The sequence below is a fragment of the Notechis scutatus genome, chromosome Z (genome assembly GCF_049901735.1).
Source record: "Notechis scutatus isolate UNSWTSFEM ecotype Mainland chromosome Z, rNotScu1.2, whole genome shotgun sequence".
Taxonomy (NCBI): domain Eukaryota; kingdom Metazoa; phylum Chordata; class Lepidosauria; order Squamata; family Elapidae; genus Notechis; species Notechis scutatus.
Window position 1 is genome coordinate 36,335,010 of NC_142025.1, and position 23,086 is coordinate 36,358,095.

A 23,086-nucleotide genomic window follows, 5' to 3' on the forward strand; every position below is an offset into this window, starting at 1 on the left:
CAACTGGTCTAGTCAGGAACTGGAGTAAGTCTGGACAATTCCATTTTAGAAAAAAATCCAGGACAATGCTCATACCTCCTAGCAGGACAATTTCTCAATAGGGAAAAATACTTGTATATCTGCAAATACAGTTGTGTTACTAATACTTACAGCCAACAAAATATCATTACACATTTATCAATCTAATTATATACAGTTATCCATGTGACTTGGTTATAGAGAATGCCTGTGTTTTAACCAACAGCACTGGCAGCAGAATTATGAAAAAAAGCTTAGAACAAATTTGGACCTTGCATATTCCAAGAATTTTCAAGAAACATTAATTTCCTAACAGAAATCCCTGCAGTGATCAAACATCAGAACAGTGAAAATAAAATTCTAGAAATAATTAAGGAAAAAAGAAAAGTCAAAGCAAAACCAACTCCTGAAGCACCAGTTTTAGAGAAGATGCCCTGCTCTCTTCTATCACAGAATAATAAACTTTCCAAAACCTAATCCAGTTGGGTTTAGAAAAGGTAAGGAAATCAGAAAGAGCATTCCTTTAGTTTTCACCTTCTGAATAACATAAAACCTCAAGAATCCAGCTACAGATCCTGGCATAGGCCTTCCAAAAGTTACCATGGACTATTGTGCCAGTTGTGACTATGGTTTCTCAAGCCATTTCCATTTGGGCAGAATGTGCTACAAAGAAGGCATTTTTTCTGTGGTATGAAAGATTTATACTTGTGTGGCATTTTCTGTGAACTGCAACCATTCAGGGGAAATTTTGGAATGGAAAGTCTTTTTTTAAAATGGAAAATCAAGATTTCTGTTGAGCCTTAAATAGACAATTTTTTAAATTTGGTGGGCGCCAACATTTGTCAACTCAGTTCCAACTGTTTCTTCACAAAATGGAGTTCATTTACTTGACTGAACTATTCTAAAATATTTGGACAGAAGCAGGTTACCCTTATAATATGAAAAGTCTTCCTATAAAATACATCAGAGATAACTGAGGGATAATTCAATTGTGAAACTGATGAGAACTCTGGAAGAAGTTGATTATCTAAATCCAGAGTTTGATGCTTTCTCTCCTCCTGTTCAATAATTGTGTGAAACTGCTGGGTGAGGTCAGTGTATTGGTTTGGAGTTCAGTATGTACTGAACATTGATGAAAGCTAATTATATCTTCTATACCAGGGGTCCCCAACCACCGGGCCGCGGACCGGTACCGGGCCGTGGAGCACTCTTTACCGGGCCGCAAAGAAAAAAAAATTAAAAAAAATGGCGGCTTTCTTCGCCTTCGGTGAATGCTGCTGGGATCGGGGATCAAGGACACAAATGAAAGAAGGGGAGGGAGGAAGCAACCGAAGCCTGTCCTGCTCTCTGGCTCAGCTCTCTCAGTCGCTTTCTCGCTCCTCCACCAGCCCAGGAAGAAACTGCTTCAAAGAAGCCGGGGGGGGTGGCTTTTCCTGTCGCCGCAGCTTCCCCGAAGCGCCCGTTTCACCCCCCGCCCGCCCGCCCGCTCGCGGTTCAATCCACAGTGCTCCGTTCTGCCTGCCTGCCTGCCTGTCTGGTTGTTTAGGAGCAGCTTCGGCTGAGAATAATAACTATTCGCCTCTTTTTATCAGCCGAAGCTGCTCCGAAACGAAGAAGGCAGGCAGGCAGGCAGGTAGAACGGAGCACTGTGGATTGAACTGCGAGCGGGCGGGCGGGCGGGTGGGGTGAAACGGGCGCTTCGGGAAGCTGTGGCGACAGGAAAAGCCACCCACCCCCACCCCCGGCTTCTTTGAAGCAGTTTCTTCCTGGGCTGCTGTAGGAGCGATAGAGTGACTGAGAGAGGAACGAGGCAGACACCTGAGGGAGGGAGGGAGGGAGACACCTGAGGGATGGGGCTGAGGGAGGCAGGACCAAGGCGCTCCTGAACTTGGTGGTTTGCTGGCAGACGTTTTATTACCCGACTAGGTAACAACATCAGATGTTACCTAGTCAGGTAATGAAACGCCTGCAAGCAAACTACCAAAGTCGGATTCTCTCTCCTCCCCCTCCCCCGGTCCTTGAAAAAATGTTTCTGCTTGAAACCGGTCCCTGGTACAAAAAGGTTGGGGACCACTGTTCTATACGATATATCCCTGCTGCTCAGCATTATCCCTACTTGAACTGCTTTATTTCATTGCACAGTTAGCAGTGGACTTTTATGGCTGAAATTGATAGTCCTTGGGAACTTTAACCTGTCAGTGGTGATGTTGAGTCTAAGTTAGATCAGGAATTCATGGATTCTGGATGGATGGATCTGTCCCAAATGATAGAAGATCCAATTTATTCTGGAAGTCATAACTCGTCAGGCTGATTCTTATCTTGGGACAGTTGCAATGTGATCTGTTTTTTGAGGACATTACCATCAGTCCATTGCTGTGGATAGCTTCTTCTTTGATTGCTATCTAATTCTCTGGGGCAGCCACTTCTGCAGTCTGTCCTAGGCCAGAGTTCTCTACCTTTCTGGTTTTGTAGACTAGTGGGGGAGAAGAGGTGATGGTTCCATATGAGTAGCAGGCAAGCACACATGCACATCCAAGTGGCAGACATGCGCACCGCTCACACAAATGGAGCATGTGCACATGTGTGCATACATGTGCTTGCCCACCATTTCTGCAGCCTGGTTCTGAACCACTCAAGGCCAGTAGTGGGCCGTGGCATGGGGGTTGGGGGCTCCTGTCCTAGGCAACTCAGAGAATGTGGTTGGATTTCAGAGGGAGCCTCAGGTGTTTTTTTCCGAGGACCAGTTAGCCACGTTGGCCAGGGCCTTGGCTGCAGCCTGAAATAAACATGTGATGAAAACCCTGAGTAGATTGCTCTTCTGCAACCTCTCTCTGTGCATCAGTCCCATATGTTGGTTTTCTAATGTGTTCTGGGAAACGAAAATGCCAGAAGTGACACTAAGAGCACAATTGAGAAAAGCAAAGAGCAAATGCATTGAGCATATTTGGGCACATATGATGTTGAGGTTCATGAAACATTGCTATTTATCCCCTCTTATTGCATTTGCCAATAATCTTTAGGATGACCCACTCTTTATTAGAGTGGCTTGCACCCCAAGGCTCTAATAAGAAATATTCATGTGGCAGATAAAGTTGTTCACATTTGTTTGGAGTTAGACTGTGATTGGGTAAGTCCTAATGAGTTGGCCAGAGAACTTGTGATGATATCTGGATCATCTTGTGATGGTATCTGGATTGAATTTGATTCAGTAATGCCTGAGGAAGTGGACATAAATCCAACTACCCATTTTAACTACTGCAGGCCCATTGAGATTTATTTGTTTTAATCAAAAGGATACATTGAGTTTCTCAGGAACAAACTGATATACAAAGCAAATTGACAATATATTACTTCTCAAATGTTCTATTGTCTCTGTCTTTTAGACAATACATAACCATTATTTACCATTTAATCATCCCACTGCTCTTTAATTTGTTTAAGAATGTATTTTCCTCTCATTAAAGCCTTTGTAGTGGCTGTTGCCAAGAGTTTTCCCACCCACCAGTGTTCTGCACTTTATCCTTGTGGTTCTTTTATGACCTCTTGATTAATTTTCATTGATATGCTTCCAACAATAGCATCTAAAATTAACTGGGTCATTTTTTTTTAAATACAACTTCCTGAGTCATCAAGCTTGGTGTCCTAAATAAATACAGCCATACAAGAATGAAATGATAGTTCACTCTTCTAGAAACAGCCTGTGAGCATTGGAAAAAATGGTGCTATTTTTCCTCCTTTATTATTACCAATTTATTTATTACAGTTTACATTGCTTCCCTTCCTTGTAGAATTCAAAGTGACATTCAAGGGTATTATCTGAATTAATAAACAAATGGTTTGGTCAATACTTCATAACAGTCTAGAATTATTTTGACAGACAGAAAATGTAATCAGCTTTATCCACTGAATAGGTCCCGAACAGTTTGGTGCATATCTTCCAGATGCATAATATCACACTGATCTCATTGGTTTGAAGTGCCCCCAAGAAAGCAGCCAGTCTTGGTTCTCATTTCACTGACTTTGATCTCTTTCCACTGGCCTGGCTCTCCTTCTATTCCATAGTCCATTTCTTCTACTCCATAGTCCCCTGATACCATGATATATACTCCCAGGTGGGCTGGAAGAACAAGTATTGCCAAGTCCAAGGTAAACCAGAGCAAGGCTCATCCAAGATAAGACAGGCCTCAAGTATCTCATTGGGACAGCTATCTTTGAAGGGGATGTCTTCCATTTCAGGCTAACTACTCAACAACCATTTCCCATGAACTGGAATGACAGGCCTTGATAATTGCTTCCAGGATTAAAGATAACTCACTGGTGCAATTATAACACTTTGGGACTTGGCAATTCAGTTTATTTCCAATGAGCTGCTAGCAATTGGGAAAAGATTAAAGCTTTTGAAGGACCTAGAGAGCAATTACCATTCTCTTCACCTTTTCCTATCCAATACTGTAGAACCTCTGGTCACAACCATAATTCGTTAACTTTGGTCGCAACCTGATTTGGTCATGACCTGAATGTAATTTTGGAAATTTGGTGCTTACAAAAAAAAAAAAAAAAAAAAAATGGCACGGAAGGGAAAATAGGCTGCAAGAAAAAAAAAAGTTAATTTTTTGGTCGGAATCCGACTGTCAGAAGCATTTGTGACCAGAAGTTTTACTGTACTTAATTTTTCGCAACTCAAGTTTTCAAAATTTAGCAGATATGGAGAAACCAAGGAACTGCAGCAAATACTCCATGGAAAAAAGAATGAGAATATTTGTAATACATAATTATTTAATAATCCTATTCAGATACTGCAAATTCCAAATACTCACCATAGCACTGCAAGATGATAGCCTGCTAAGAAATCAATACACATTCATTTGTATATAGAAATCTTCTTTCCTGTATACATTTATATTAAACATATCATTTAAATTATGTTGGTGAAATGAAGCTTAATCAAAGATTGAGTGTTACAATACCTGAATAGGATAATGGAATAATGTGAAAATGAATACCATCACAAGAATGTCAGGTAAAAAGGTTTCTTTAAAAGATTTTTTTCTTCAGGACTCATTATAAAAGACAATTTTCTTTGGCTAAGATTTTCAAACCATTTAGTTTTTTTTAAAATAGTAAAATAGTAAGAATCATTATCTTAAAACGTTATTAGGAAAAAAAATCTAGTGTATGACTTTTAATTGGGTTAGATTATAATTGTGTGTTAAATAAATAGAAACAGTTTTAATATTTACTCTTCATGAAATAACCATTTAAATAATTAGTCTTCATTCTATGAGTGTGGATCTTACAATAATTGTTGGCATGAATTCATTTATAATTGCTTAATTAGAATCATTTAAACAAATCCCTAGCAATTAAAGAAATACCTCATTAACCAAACTTGGCTGATCTTATAGCTAATTAATAGTATACAGTAGCATCCATCTAAATATGCAACAAATAATTGATTAAAGTACTTATAAAAATGAACAAGGTGAACATATAATAAATAGCCTAATCGTATCCATGTTTATTTGGAAGATCAATCATTCTAATGAATTTCACTCATATTTAAATACATAGGATTGAGAATGCTTGGTCATTTTCATTTTTATATTATTTATGTTAATTGTAATATAAATCACTTCAGTTGATACTTTAAAATATTAAGAACTACAAATTGGTCATATAAATAAAATAGAAAATTAAACAGATAAAAATGGAAACATCAAAATCTCAGCAATTTGCCAAAAACTTTATTTTTCAAAGCTTTGAACTGTATATAAGTTTTGAAAATAATTGTTATATATTAATAACTACTTTACACTGAATAAGGGAAAGGATCTATCATCTAGTCCCAAACTTAGTTCTTATGGCAAAAATGTGCCTACCAAATAAAATCATCATTGTTTGGTGTTAGTAAAATGATTTTGTTATCCAACTATTTTACTTTGACATTCTTTTAATTAAAGAAAATGGATAGGAAGTTAGCATGCTGAAAAACACCACCATCAGGCATGACCATTCTCTATATTGTTCTGGGCTCCACCATCACCTGTAACATAGCCTTAGAAATTAAAGTGGTGGGTGGCTACATCCATGGGCGTTTCCCTCCTTTTGTTATAGATATTGATCTTTTGTGAATTGCACCAGGAGAACCATCTTCTAGTGGTTAAAGACCCAGGACAGAAACCAGAAAACTGAGCTCTATTTTTGTCACAAAACCAGCTGTGTTACTCTGGGCCAGTCTCTCTCTCTCAGGCTTAGAAGGAAGCAATGATAAACCATTTCTGAAAATATTGCCAGGAAAACTTCAGGGCTTGCCAAGAGCTTCGGTAGTGGCCAAGAATCAAGACTTACTCAAAGGCACAAAATAAGATAAAAGTAAAAAAATCCTTCTGGGGCAGATGTTTTGTGAGACAGCTGATAATCATGTTTTCAAAATAGGTCTGGAAAGGTTGAGTTCCCTATCATAACTGGCTGATAATCTGCAAGCTTTCAAGCAGTATTTCTGAAGATGGAGATGCTGACATAGTTATGTATTTTTGAAATACAACATTTCTCAGCTGGCCATAACTAACCCACTTTGCAGTTCTTACCGCATCATATCATTCTAGTATCCTTCACAATAATTTATATTATAATCATTTGTTTTCCTCTATAACTATACATATTAGGAAGAATTTATTTATTTATAAATAAAGATAATTTGAAGGTCAGATTTTTCTGAAAATTCCTAATTAGTGGTATTTTTTAAAAGTAGAAAACTCAATTACCCAGGTATTGCTTCCTACAGATTTATTTATGACCCTTCAAGACTGTCACTATATTGCAATCCCCAAGCTAGTTACTCAGAAGTCATAAATGAGTTTGTATTTTAAAATGATCTCTTCCAAAAAGGATAAAGAGACAGGGAATTTCTTCATGTTATCAGATTTCATGAAAATCATTTAATTGGGTGATAAAATATGACTTGATCTGATTTGATCATAGCATTCTATAAACATTTGAAATTGGTTGAAACAGTGTACCTAAATTTTCTGACCACTCTAAACAAAAGGACATCAATAATTTTGATAAATAATTTTGATGAATAAATTTGATAAATTTGAATTATGCAGGTAAATAAACCTCTATCTTAAAGAATTATTCATGCATAAAATAGATACACATTTTCTCTTTGGGGAAAAACTCTCTTGGCACTGATTAGTATTGGCCTTTAAACATAGTTTGCAAGTACTTCTGGATGTGAGCCACTATGTTTAATCAATTCCACTTTGTGGTAGCAGAGGGACTCTGAAACATGCTACATTTCTTAGGAATTACAGCACACCTTGAGGGGTTAGTGACTTTGTCTTTTGTCTTTGAACTTCTCAGGATCTATCTGACATATGGCATAAACTGCCAGAAAGTAAATTGTTTTCATTTTTATTTCAGAAGTAATGGGTGAAAATCAACAAAACTGAGGAAATTGTGTTGAAACTGAAATTTGGCCCACAAAGCCTTGTGATTAATTGTAAGGTCCAAATCATACATTTTGAGCAACTTTCTTTTCTATTACAAATATGTGTCAATGGAAACCTGAAGTTCTTTCCAACCAATATAGCCCATTGGAGTTTGAACAGGGAAGCTATTTTGATCCCTGACTTATTATAAATCCTCTTGAGACCCAGAAAACTATAATTGATATTCAGATGTAACATCTGGCTTTACCATTTTGAATTTTCCAAGTACAGGGTATTGCAGTAACCTTCTGTTATCAATCAACATGGACTTCAAAAAGCAAAGATACAAGCCCAACTGACTGAGTGTTCAGGAAATGTGATCAATTTGTTGAAATTGTAATTGTCAAAAGATTTTTTTAGTAATTCTTTTCAAAGAGAAGATTTCTCTTTTAAAGGATGAATTACTAGAATCAATTTAGGAATATGAGGTTTTAAAAATAAACTGCTCTTAAGAGACATCAAAATAATTTTCTCCAAGCAATCCCCAAATGTTTATTTTTACCAATTAAAAGAGCATATTTTGGCTCTTCAACACTCATACGTTTTTCATAGTTGTTGTAATAACTGCTAAAACCTCAAACACAGTCAGAGGAAGGACTATTTAAGGATCTAGGATATGCATTCAGAAAGCAAGATATGAGCTGAGAAAGCATTCTGCTAAATAAAGATTTACATTTACACCTATAGTTTCATTTAGAGTTTTCATCTTCCTGCACTCCTCTGAGCTATAACCAGTGTAGGGATGAAAATATTTTGACTTTTAAAAAAATATTTTTGGTATTCAAAATAGTGTTTTGGACACTATTTGGAGGAAGCCTTGACTAATCCATGCAGTTTACATTGCTCTGCCATGTAAGTGGAGCAGAAGGCTACTAGGCACAGATGAGTCAAAGCAAGATACATAGAATATTTTAGTCTTCCATCCATATATTAAGGCACCAAGCTTTTAAAATATTCCGTGGAAGAACTGATGTATAGGCACAGATATAGATTTCCTTTGTTATATTGTTAAGAGGCAGAACTAACTTTTAAAATACTTTTGCAACATAAAAAAATATGAATAGGGAAACTATAAACGAATTAATTTGTAGAGCAGGTTTGCCAGGAACATTTTATTTTCTATAGATCTGAACATACTAAAATTTCTGAGCCTGAAACATAACTAAATATTTGTTAATGTTCTAATATTAGTTGTATTATTCCATGGTTGAAATTAATCTCTCCTTCTTAATTCCAGGCATCTAAATATAGTTTTCCTCTATCAGTAAGACACAAATGATCTTCCATTCTAAATCCAAACTCCACAATGTATTTTGATCCAAACAACACAAATAAGTTCTTCCTTTATTCTGATATAGTTCCTAAGTGAATATATGTGGGTGGATACTAGCTATCAAAAATATGCTTTATAGGAATTGCTCAGGGTGTGTCAGCAAACTAAACTATGGTGTTTGGTGAATGAGTAAGACAATGAATGTAACATATATTTGAGCCAAAAAGATATAGTGAATGTACAATATGCGAGATAATATTTTGAATGTCCAACATGGCCTTACACAACCTGGAAATTATCCAGAAAAGGGCACAGTGAGTGCATACAGTTTACATTCAGGATTTATTTCCAGGTTGTGATTCAGCAGCACACATATATATGCATAACACAAAGTCTGAAAGGGAAAAATATTTTTCAAAATACAAATCTATTTTAAAATAACAAAAGATGGCAAACATTTTAAAAAAACAAACTTTTGTATCTGCTTTTCAGGGGAGGGGATTTGATGTTCATGGTGTTGATTTAATACAGGTTGTCCTTGGTTAATTATCATTCATTCAGCAACCATTCAAAGCTATAATGTCTTAAAAGCTATGAACCTCTCAAAGTCATGTGATAATGATTTCAGCACTTGGTAAATGGCTCACAATTATAAGACCAGTGTTCTCTGGTCATGTGATTGCAATTACAAAATTGGCTTCCAATAAATATACTCCATGGGGAAGCTGGCAGGAGTTGGCAAATGGCAATCACATGAAACCACATTTAACAACCATTTGTTCATATGGTTAACAACAGCTACTGGAACTGCTAGAGGAATTATAAATATGATTGGTCTGGTCTTGGACACTTAAATTCATTCACAGTAACCAAATAGACCTTAGTTATCTCTTTACAGGTAATCCTTGGATACCTAACTAATTGGGACTGGGAACTCCATTACTAAGTGACCCAATTGTAAGGTGGAATATCAAATGACTGCATCAACCTACGATGCCAATAACAACAGCCCCAAATGCCACTGTTAGGTGAATCCTGTGCTCTTGTAGAATTCTCAACCTTCCATCCTTCCAAGGTCAGTAAAACAAGGACCCAGATTGTTGGGGGCAGTAGGCTGACTCTGTAATTGCTTAGAGAGGGACATAAGAGAGAAGTGGTATATAAGGCTAGGAGCTATTGCTAGTGATATTCTGTGGTGACAAAATTAGCATTTGTGATCTTCTGCTAGTTCTCCATTGATTTGTTAGAAGCTAGCAGTGTATAGCAATCATGGAAACGCAGGGACAATATGATGGACGCAACTATTAAAACTTGTCATGAGTACATTTTGTTCAGCACTGTCATAATTTTGAATACTTGCTGAATGAGTGGACATTAAACTAGAACTATCTGTACTCTTTATGTCAATTGTTGTGCTTAGATCCATTTGAAAAAAATATGCCTCTGAGGAAAAGACCAAAGAAAAGTAGAATTAAAAAAAATTCTCCCCTGCTACTATTCTACCATTTTATTAAATGACAGGGTCATTCCCCTCCCCCATTTAATGGATAATTTATGTGGGATGATACCCATGTATATCATTAAGTTGGAAATTTACCTCTATATTTTTCCCTGCTATTGTGGTGCATATAAAGCTGCTATTTTATATGGTGAGTATCGAACAGCCATTGCTTGTGCCAGATTTCCAGAGCAGCATGCAACCAACTCCTGAATGCTCAGGAAAGATTAGGTTTAAGAAAAATTGAAATTGTGTGGATTTTTTTTCTTTATAGAATATTAAAAATTACATCTTTCTAACCCTGGCAATGTTATGTGTGTCTAGTGCTTGATATTGTTGCTTAATTTTATGAATTCAGAAATATTGAGTTTCCTCATCAGTAATAATCTAAGGGAAACTTTGGATAGAAATTCATAACAAAAATTTGAAACACTTTATGTTGTTGAATTATATTGGGAAGTTTGAAAGAAGCTTTTAAAAAAACTAGATTTCAGCCAAAATCCAAACAGTTCAACTGTACTGCATATAATGGGAAATACATTGTGTTCTACCTCATATTTTGTTTGTATAAAAAGAGTAAGTTGCAACCTTCAAAGTCCCTGATAACATGATGATTATGATTATAATAATTGCAATGCTATTCACTGGACATCATAACATGATTTACAGAAATAAATTAAAACAACAAAGATGTAAAAATGATGTTGTAAAACCATATATACCAGAGAACAGATAATCAGAAGCATTACAAAGCTGGGGAGGGGACTAGAAGACTTCCAAGGTCCCTTACAACTCCGTTATTCTGATACAAACCTTCTCCTGGATTAAACTTACTTTACCAAATAAAAGATTGAGAATCAGAAAGTGATGAAACCTGTATAAAGTCTTAAATATCAAACAGTTGACAGGTTTGGACTATTGAAAATGCCTGACATACCTTCAAAGGCAGAATTTTACAATGAGACTATCACAACCAAGGGAGTTCTTACTCCTGTATTTATTCCTCAAAATCACCTTGTGTTGAATCAAAAGCAAAATCAAGCTGGGTTACTATATAAGGGGATCAAGTTGAGATGTTGCACAGGTTACAATTGGAAATGACATTCAGTAAATATTTGCTTTAAGGTAGAGCTATAAGGACAAATGACTGGATGACAAATTTCATGGCTTCAACTATTCAGTTGATGTATAAAATCACAATTATTTATTATCTTAATTTGCCACAACTTGGATTTCATGCTTAAAGTCAATATTTAATCCTATAACATAAAATATATAATTATTCAATGTATCCTATTTACCAAATATCATCTATATAAGAAAACCAGTTTAACATATGTTGCCATCATGATATCTAGAAAATAAATCTTGCCATAATCAGCCCTCATCAAGGATACCTTTCACAAAAATGTAAAGTCAAGTTTTAGTTCAAGGATGGATTTGAAGCTAATAGCAGTTTCCATTTCTGTTAGGATACTAGAAATGGGAGAAAAAAAATAAAAGGACACCTTGTGCCTACCTTTTTTCTTATAGTGTTCAAAAAAAGAAGGGAAAAAAACCCATAATCCTAATATATAATAATTTTGCAAGCATTTCTCTAGTGCATATCCAGAGAATCTATGTTCATTTAATTAAATTAAAAATATTGTGTATGACTGCCCTTTACAAAAGACTCTGGATGGCTTACAAAATCCCCAAAGTAATAAAATAATTAAAACAATTGAAACATATAAACAGGGAGCCTTGCTAAAGCAACTAGAACAACAAATAATAAAATATACAATAGGGTCAGAAGATAGCAACCACATTAACTCTAGGTCTGGGGACAGAATCAAGTCTTAGGGGCTTATCAAAACTCCAGGATAGAAGGTGCCATTCATTTCTTTGCGGGGAGGGGATAATGTTCCAAAGGGGGCAGACCATGACAGAGAAGTCAAGATTCCTTGATCCCACAAGATGGCAGCATTTAATTAAAGGGATTTGGTGCACATCCAGTCTGCCCAAACTTACTGGATTGGTAGAAACAATTAGAGATAAGTGGTCCCAGATGATACTCCATCTGCCACCTTACTGATTTGTGCTTCCCCAATGGATGCCATTGCTCTGATGTAACCTAAAACATTATTGCAGTGTAGATTAGAGGGGAGAATTTCATACTTTTCTTCTAACACATATTGGGGTATCTTTTTGAACACAAATATTTATTTTATCCCATCTATATTTGAGAAACTTTTTAAGAACTGGATCAGGTGTTCAAACATTCTCTGACTACTGATTTTGTTATTAAACCTTTTAGTAGGAGAGGAAACGTCTTTTACCATATCAGTACTAATATCTGAGTTTGCAAAGTAAGATCAAACAGATTTTATTATTGTATTTCTTGAGAGGAGACGGAATATGTTTTTACCATGGCACCAGCATCAGAGTTTATAAAATAAGATCAAACAAATAAAGGAATTTAGAAGGGGAACTAAACCAATAACCAAGCAAACTCTATGTCTTTAAAGCAACTGGTTTCATAAGCAGCAATCCTGAGGAAAATATGAGAACTAAAACAGCACATTTATTTAGTTTTAATTTTTTGTGCTGTCATACATCGGCACTGGAGCTCTGATTTAGAACACATGCCAATTTCCTTTGATGTTGTGTGTTTTAAAAAAACAATGGCAAGAAAGATAGAAATGAATTATACTGCAGCCTAAATCATAAAACTGGGCTTTTGTACTTTTAATTTACATATTGCTATTTTGGTTTTGGAAAAGTATTTTAGTCCCCAGAGCCTTAGAAAACAAAATAAACTCTTTCCATCAAATAGTTATTTTTAATATGTGCCAAGACTTTTATTTAAGCTCAGGTTATTCTCAAAGTTCAGTTGACTCCTCCTTCTCAGTTCCTTTTCACTCTTTTATTTCTAAAGATGGAAGTGCTGCGAATGATAGGATATATAGTCCAATTTATCTGGAAGATCTGCTTTGGGGAAGATTTTCATACATCAGTGATCATCATTAAATAATGAATGTTCAGCCTTGTTTTCCAAAACTGTGGCCAGTGTAACATTATTAATCAGCCCAAACCAATGGGGTATAAATTTATCTTTGGGAACAAGGACTGGAATCAGTTTAAACTGCTATCCCTAAAGGAAATAATTAACCACATCTTAGTAATTAGCAAGGACTAAATATCTTAACTATTTTTCTGCAATGTCAGGAATTGCTATTGATAATACACAGCTTTTCTTGCTTGGTTTGAGCCTCTAGTTTCTGCAGTTGTCTTGTCCGTGCACTAAGTTCAGAAACAGGAAATATAGTGAAATTGAAAGAAATAGAAAAATCTAATTAGTCTTGCCCTCATCCCCAACACCTAAAGTTTTAAGGAGTTCAAACAAATATTCCATTTCCTTGGCCAGTTTTGTTGTTTTTTTCTTTTCTTTTCCAAACAATACCTAACATTTTATGGATTCAGAACATGCTCTATCTGGATGGCTTTGAGGGGTGGGGTTGTTTTCTTTAGTTGTGGTCTTTTAGTTTTTTTAAAAAAAAATAGGTTTCTAATTTGACTATATTTCTGGGTTCTCACATATTTCTCTAATTCCCACTGGTCCCTGTTAGATTCTGTTTTCTTTTTAAATTTTAGAGGGAGTAATTCATTTGAATTGTTTATATCGCTTGCTTGACGATTAATGAATTGAAATAATATGTATATAATCAACATGCCTTACATTTCAATTCCTAAAGGAGTTTTCTGTGGCTATGAACACATACTTAACCTCCATCCCTATTGACATGGCCAACACATATAAAAAAGGGTTGGAACTTAAATTAAATAGCCACCATCTTGACAATTTTGATACACAGTTTCCATAGATGTCTCTGACAGTGAATGATTCAATGAATCTGTAGTTTTGATATGGTATCTTGCCTGGATTGCAAGACTGATATAGGTGAAGGACAGACCAAATGTATTTATGAGTTGCATTTCTCCTCAGACAAAGAGTAAACAAAAATGTTTAAGACATTATGCAGGCTTTTTATTTAAAGGCAAATCAGGGGCTGAATAATAATGATGTTTTAAAAGCCACTGTATATCCTAATTATATTAGGAACACAGACCGACATTCTTGCATTTTTATGCTTAAGTTACACATTAATTTATTCCAAAGCTCTGCTTCAGAGTCCTTATTTATAGCATTTCATTTCCTGATTTATGGTTCAAAATATTGTCAGAAATGCACAAAATAACAAAATAATTTGCTGCAAAATGAGCTTTCCTTTTCCTGTCTTTCTCAATCCCGAGAAACAATAACATCTTCTTGATTTTCCTCAGCCTCATTCTCTCTCCCTCCCTCCCTTCTTCCCTCCCTTCTTCCCTCTCCTTCCCTCCCTCCTTCTCTCTCCCCGTCCCTCGTTCCTTCAGGCTAGCATTGTTACAATTTGTGTTTGCCCAGTTTGAATTGGACTATAGGTATTATCCTATAATGGATAATAATAATCCTATAATTATCTCTCTTAAAACCTGCAAAGAACTGGAATGGGAAGGTGTGTTCTAATAACAGAACTATCAATCTTGAACTAAATTTTAGACTGAAACTAAGAATATATAATTGTAAATCAATGGACTGACAACCACTCTATTACCTCATGGACCCGCTGCTACAAATATGAAATACAATTTTCTTTTTAAAAGAAAATAGATATTTAAAAGAACTAACTTAATAATAATTTCACTATTTAATACACTAATTGTTATGAAAATAGAATGAAGTATGTAAATGATATTGGGAATAGATTTTGTTTCCCTATATATTTCTAATCTCTGATCATTATATTTTGATTTTATTTCCACTAAAGACTTACTTTATGCAGAATATTAAATTTGGAAAACTGATAATAAATATAAAATACCTTGGATTTCAGCACCTAATATATATTTAGTATCTATAGAAATGGTGGGCGGTCCTTTGTTACATGTGCTCAAAAGATCTACACAAATGTGTCTGTGATGTTTTGTAGGAGAAAGGACTAAGTAATTTATTCTTCCCTAAATTAATGATTTATTCCTCCCTAAATTAGCTGAGAATTTGGGAACTGAAGTTAACATATACAGAGGGAGTTCAGACTGGCAAACAATACTTTAAATTGTATAATTAGAAATAGAAATAGACTTCCCTGAATCATTTTCTTTAATGCTATGAACATTTAATTTTCCCATAATTAATTACAGCTAAATCACATACAAAACTAAGAAGAAGACTTACCTGGGGCCCTGAAAAATATCCAGCATACTTGTCTTGTTCCAGTTCCGAGCATCTTGGAAATACTCTGTTTACTATAAGGCAAATTTCTCATCTTTATAAAATAAGGTTTTTATTTGGAGCAGAAGATGTGGGTGGTCCACAATGCACATATTGAAAAAATGCTTTTAAAAAAGGACTATTTTTGCAATATTTTACATTTTACATTTTGATTTTCCTTATTTCATAACAGTTTCAAAATTAATACAGATGAAAAATTAATTTAGCTAATTGCTAAAAGTTAAGTCAATATATGTGTGGACTAATGGAGGATTCCCAATGACAATATAAACTTTCAAAGGGTATGTATCAGGAAAAGAGTGTGAAAAAGATGAACTTACTGATTAGGTCACAGACTGCATCTAATGACTTTACGTGACAAACCAGAACAGAATTCAGACTCTTAAATATGTCTGTCTTCCCCAGAATGATGTCTGGTAGACTAAAGATTATTGTACTTTTGTTTTTTGAAGTCCATGGCCAAGGAGGTGCTGTGAGATTATTGCTACTGATAAGAAATGTTTGTTTGGTAAAACATTTGAGGTATCTTTAAAGATTGGCATCTTTAAAAGTTCAGCAGGAAACTGTCACAGAGTAAATAGCATAACAAACTATTTATTTACTGTGTTCTTACCTTAAGATCTATAAAAATAATTTTGGAATTTTCTTCTAATACTGTAATAATGTGAACTTCTTAAAAACAAAGACTTGTCAGATACATTATTTTCAGTATAATTTTATTTAAACAAAAACATATTTGGAATGGCTATGGTTGGCATTACTTATCTTATCAGCTCCAACTTACAAGACAAAAAGGATGAATCAGTACCTTAATGAAAAATTCTGTCTTTCCTTTACCTCTTGGGCTTTCAATGTCCACTACACAGCGTTGGAAGATTAGAAGTGTCAACAACTTGTCACAGCGTGAAATGGAGCTGCTGAAGAATGCAACAAGAAGTTGCATTCCCCCATCTCCAAAGAACTGTCAATGCAAGTTTGCTTTTTTTTTTTTTTAACTCTCGTCCCTAAAAATAATTCTGCTATTTTAAAATGTTTGTAAGTATTATAGCAACTTCTAGGCCTATCATAATAAGTTGTGATGGTTCACATGATAAATAAATAGAGCACATCCATACATTACATTATTTATCTGTTTACTTACTGCATTATCTTAAACTTTAGCTACTACTTGTCCCATATTCTGCCACTTTCCCTTCTATTCAAAACACTGGTACTTGAAACAGAATCAAATAACAACTTGATTTTATATTGTTAAACATGGGAAAACATTTATTTTTGCTTTGGAATCCCAATTTCTCCAGCTTTTAACAATATTTTATAACTGATCAGAAACTCATCTTGTTATTTCTAATAAATTCTCTTAAACTCCAATTTAGGAATGGAAGGGAAGATGTATAATTGCTAGGTTTTTCTGTTCCTTGCATTATCCAGCAGGATAAGGGATCTAAAAAAATGGAACTTGTCTCAATATTTTGTTTTATTGATCCTAATAAATATTGCACTGTTGATTTTCATTTGTTCCCCTTGTGATTCAACTTGTCCTCTTATATTTTTCCATTTCCATCCATTCCTTTGATATATATGTTAGAAAATATAACTATTGGGTTATAGTTCAATTAAACAAAAATCCTTTGGAAAAAATACTTTTGCAAGTTACCTCTAAAAATAACAATGGATACCTCTAAAACTGGATATCAATGGTTAAATATTCAGTAATTTTTATATTCATTGGTTAATATATTAAATGTATTAGTAATGCATTAGTAATGTCATTAATGATATAGCAGTAAAGAAGACCAAATATCATTCTGAATGATATGCCCTCAATATAAATGCTTCAAGGCAATCTTTCTTTATGACAAATTATTATTCAATTTTGACCTAATGCCAAATAGTTTCTTTAAGATAAGAAAGAAACAAGAGCTAAGTTTTAACTGGTCACTAAGTTTAGCCTTCCCATGAAAGACGGAAACCCCAACTTTTAATGTTTTGTTTGACACTTTATTGTTTACCATCTGACACTTTATTAATTACAATTGCCACGTGACAGCTTGGTAACTACAGCTGGTTAATCAATAATTACAATTGCCACCTGACAGCTTGGTTAATCAAGTTGTATCACTGTTTAAGGATTGTGCTTTATCTGGACAGTTTTATGAGAAACCAATTGAAAAGGGAACAATCTAGCAAAGGTCACACCAGTGGTGGGATTCAAATTTTTTTACTACCGGTTCTGTGGGCATGGCTTGGTGGGCCTGACAGGAGAAGGATATGTAAAATCTCCCATCAAAGGTGGTATTTGCCAATTCTCCAAACTATTCAAAATTCTCGCTACCGGTTCTCCAGAACTGGTCAGAACCTGCTGAATACCACCTCTGAATGTGTGATATTAGCACATGCTTGCATTTCCACAGTTAATCAAGAATATTAAAACATAAAAAATATTAGGAATGAAAATATTTCTTGTTGAGTTAGAAAGGAAAAGTCCTTTATCCTATATATGAGAATAAGAATCAATTTTTAAAAACTAAAAGAGAAGGGAAATCCTTTTTCTATTATTTAATAACATTAAATATATAAATTAATAATTACAAATTGTATTTTTTTTCCTGTGAGAAAGCCTTCCCAAAACAGTGTCATGCTTCAATACATTATGGATGAATCAAATATTTTTGATTTGATTTTAGATTTTTTTAATCTTACATTTATTGTTTTTATAAATAAGGCAGAAAACACACACATATATACTGCTTTTTCTCCATGCTGTTTTCACAACTCTGTCCAAATCTTAATTTTAGCTTGTGTCATTTCAGTTAAACTTTGCTAAATTTTGTTCAATTCTTTGTGCACGTTTCTTAAAGCATTATTTTTAATATAACCTCACTTAATGTACACTTTGCATGCAATTTCCAGTAACATAAAGCTTTTTGTCATTTTCTCTAATACGTAGATGGTTGCCCTCATTTTCACCTAAAATTTACGTTTGAAATACAGCTGAATTTTGGTTTGAAAGCATATTTTTCTTTGATAAATTAACATTTAAATTAAACACTTTCTTCCCATTCATAGCAGCAAATTATGCTTTCAACATTTTATCCAAGTGATAGTTATTTTGGCATCTGAGGCAGAAAGTCCTAGAAGCAATTCTGCTCTTCTGTCATAAAAAAAGATGTGCTGCATATACATCTTAAATTTATTCAGATATGTTGCCCCAGAAAACAGCTTCACTGTGCATTTTTTTCCTGTAAGCTTTGGATAAAAACGAATAAATAGATGAACATAAAACTATTTTTATAATTAGTATTATTAGTAATATTTCTTTATATTTACATTTCTCTATACTTTTTCCATCAGTGTATAAAACAGGAAAATCATAAAATAATATTTTATATAAAACAATGGCATTTAATATAGAAAATAGGCATAAAATTTTATGCCTATTTTCTATATTAAATGCCATTGTTTTATATTAGAATATTTTAATCATTATCTCCTAAAGCATTTGCATAATGGGGGAAGGATCTAGAAATACAAACAAAAATATTTTTGTAGAATTAAAAATTACAATAGTAATAAATACAGTAGCATCAATAGGAAGAAACCAATATCAATGAGAAGCAGTAAGAATGAAACACAAATGAAGAAAAAACTAAGTAGGCACAGAGACAAACCAATTATGTAAAGTTAAAAATTCAACTGAAAATAAAGGAATCATTCAAATAGTTTTTGTGATATAAATATAGGTGATCACAAATATTGGAAACTGAATTTTAAAAAGAATATAAAATATGGCCAAACACTGGCATATTCTACATTTCTTGTGCCAAACTTCTCTTTCAGTTCCACAGCCAAAAATCTACATATGCAATGGAATGCATTAAACTGTATATGCGTAACAGAGCATCTTCCTTCTCAAATGACATGGTAATTCACACTATTTTGAATATCACTTCTTTGTTTCTGCTTTAAAAAAAACCTTAACAACGAAGAAGATAATAATAATAGTATCTTGCAGTGGAAAGGAAATATTCTAGTTAGTACTAGATAAAGAATATAATGTGGAAAAAAAGAAATGTGGGCCATGACTCTAAACAACATTCCCTCTGACATCAACTATTGCTGTGTATGGAAATAAAAACTACTTTTAGTCTAATCCAGAATTTTAGCAAGTTTTTTCAGGGGATATATCTGTTGCAGTACATATTATGCAGCTTACTAAAGTAAAATGGCAATGGTTAGTTTGATGTTAATCTTATGAAATCTGTTTATCTTACTTCATAACACTGTCACACTTTTTGTGGGTCCTGAAGAATCTTATGTTCGGCTTTACAACTAAAGTTTGTTTCTAATTATTGCTTTCTTCTTTTCATTGCTGTTTTAGTAGTTTTGGTGTAGTTTTTCTTACAAATAACATCATGCCAAACGTTTCTTCTGCACTTTTCTGCAATTTTTTTGTCTTGCAATTGGAAGAAAATATTGTTAAACACTGAACCATGCTGTGGATTCGGTCAGCTCTTTTTCAAATTAAAGGAGCATTTTTAAAACCAGTAGAAAGAAGTATCTTTCTGGCAGCAAAATGACAATGTGAGATAATAAAAACAAGTGTTCTGATCCTGGAATAAGATTTATGAGTCAGATTCAAATGAAGAGAGTGCTATAAGTTAGGGCATGGAGGAATAACAACAAAAATCCTCTCATCAATTAACTATGCTATGTGAATGAGTGGTCTAAACATTTAAGGATAAGAAAACTAGAGTGATTAAGGTATTTTAAACATTCTCTGCTATGTTCAAAGAGGTGACAAAAATAGAACAATTGGGAAATCATGTTAAGAAAAAATAGATCAAAAATACATTATAGTTTACATATTTGTTTAACAGATGCCAGACTATTGAAAAAATAATATGTGCATGCTTGCAACTCTAAGAGTGCAAAAGATTTCCTCTCCATGGTTCCATCCTAAGTAAATCAGTCCTACCTCTGTGGCGTACAATCTGATGCCCAGGGCCACACACAAATCTTTGGGTGTAGCCCTCAAAAACTCCTCATATTGTTACCAAATTGAAATGTTTAGTGTGACAGCAGGTGGATGTTATTAAATATATTACCAAAAGTTAGCAGCAACTAAACTGATATGTAATCAAATGTAAAAATCAAATCAAATTTAGGTTTTGCTCTGCTTACTACTTTTGACAATATGATTTCATGAACACCATCTGAAGGACAACTGAAGTTCAGGGTTCATATAAGTTTCTGTCAATATGTTATGGCTGAAGCACAGTTGAGTGTTAAATTCAGATGTCAGAATTTGGAGCTTTTCCAGGCATATCTGTAAGGTGTGGTCAAAAGATAATGGCCATGATGGTAAGATTGAAACTCCATCATATTTTTTTTTGTCACATGTCAGAATCCCCCAAAGCAGGGATGAAGAGCAGAGATCATCCCTGCTAAACAACAGACAGACTGTAATAAAATTTATAGTCTCTGGCTTTTGAAATTGATTCTCAAATTGATATTACTCTTGGGCTCAGATGAAGCATGCTCTTTTTTCTTGCTTCTCTCTGGGATACTAATCTGGCCTGTCATTTTCCACATTTGCTTTTAAATGGCATTTGCCTGTTTTCATTTTCTGCATTCCTGCAACTAACAAAAACCTAGTATTAAGCATGTTGTATGAACATCCTGTTTTCCACTGTGAAATAATATTTTCATCTACCTGAAACTTCCTTAGTTTCTTACACTTCAACTGCAATGCAAGATAAGGCAATCTGGTAGGCTTCCATGATGCTTGGATCAAGAAAGCTATGAAAAAACGCTGTTTGTATGGGGTGTTGCATGGGTAACAGGAACACCTTCAGCAGCAATAAAATACTGTTGATAAATTAGGGACATTTAAATGAGACAGAGAAACAAAACTTATTTTATTTTTAACTTCTAGGGGAAGGAATCTTTGGAAAAAATAAAAGTTAATTGTTGACATATATTTAATGTATTGTGACAGTGGAACAAGTTTGCTCAAATTGGCTTAATTTGGCTTGTTGAATTCACATGTGTGACAGTAATCTGGTCAAAATAAGTGTTCTGACCAAGGCTACCAAGACCGTAATTACACACACACTTATTTTAAAAACAAGTCTTATTTTATTGCAACGCTGGGAATTATTGTCATTCCCAGCTGATAATGAATCTCAAACAGTCTCTCGAGATAAGCACCCACCTTCCTGTGAAGTGCTGCCAAGGACAGAAGTGTCAAATAAACTAGACCAAAAACTAATTGAAGTACAAAGAGCTTCCAGAATGACTCTGAACAGATCGAACTACTTTGCTTCTTGCAAAGATATCATCATCTTGGCTTGACCTTTATACCTTATGGGAAGGGCAATCACCTCCCAGCCTTAGTCCCAAGTCGCCCCTTTTGTTTCAGCTGCTCTCGCCTTCTAGTAGCTCTGCGCACGTGCACACTGGGAACAGGCTCCCCTGGGTCCTCTGCCTTGCTGCTGCTAGACTCCGAAGGCTCCGAAGGCAGCACCTTACTCCCAGATGGTCCTGGCCCCATCTCTGCATTGGATGCAGGACCCTCATCCAAGCCCTCTCCAGACTCCTTGACTGATCCCCTTTCTTCCCCACTGTCCGATTCCACTGCTGGATAGCCACAACAATAAGAAAGGACTGCTGAAAATAATGTCAGGGCACAGGGATTATTTTTTTTAAAGAAAAATGAATACATACATTGAGCTGTCACCTTGTACCCGCCTAGAGGAGGTTCATGTCCTTCCACAGCATCAAAGCCAGTTGATACTAATACAAAGTCAGGGTTGAACTCAGAAGTGATTGGCATAATCATTGTCCTGAAGATAAAACAAGCAAGCAGTAAGGTTATTTTATTGAACATACCAATTAGAACAAAACCACAATTATACATTAGCTACACATATAACCATTTCCACTATCAAGGTGTTTTTCTCCCTTCCTCCCCCTCTCTCTCCCTCCCTCCCTCTCTCCCACCCTCCCTCCCTCTCTCTCCTCCCCTCTCCTCCCCCCCCTCTCCCTCCCTCCCTCTGCACTTTCTAGGAATTTCTAAAAGAGAAAAGAATGATTTCCAGGTATATGTGAGAGCATCTAACATTACACACACATCTGGGCCTATTTTACTCCATTGGCTATAAAGATTGATTCTTAAGGGAAGTGACTAATGGATTACAAGGAGAACTCTGAAGTCTTAGTGGAAACCAAGATTGCTCCAGGTAGTGCGAACGTGGTGTAAATTGGAAGTATAAAATTCTTGGAGGGGGGGAAATATTTGCATTTCAAGCTTCTCCCCCTTTGTTCTTCATGTTTGAAAAAGAATCAAGCCAGGTGAATCTTTTAGTAAGGAAAGGAGGCGGGGAAGAGGGGGGGCCTAAAATCCTGTAATCAAAGCCAGGCTAGATTGTCAGAATTTTTCCAAGGTCATGCCTTGCAGGAATTTCAGAACCACAACCCAGTAACATCAC

General features: G+C 34.9%; 1 protein-coding gene across 5 annotated transcripts in view; it reads right to left on the bottom strand.

Moving 5' to 3' along the window:
• HDAC9 (histone deacetylase 9) overlaps positions 1 to 23,086 on the bottom strand; it is a 518,734-nt gene that overhangs the window by 41,365 nt on the left and 454,283 nt on the right. For all 5 annotated transcript variants that reach the window (XM_087946939.1, XM_087946936.1, XM_087946937.1 and 2 more), the window contains one exon: positions 22,323 to 22,441. In XM_087946939.1, the coding sequence (XP_087803065.1) occupies positions 22,323 to 22,441 (119 nt within the window). The remainder of the gene's footprint in view (positions 1 to 22,322; positions 22,442 to 23,086) is intronic.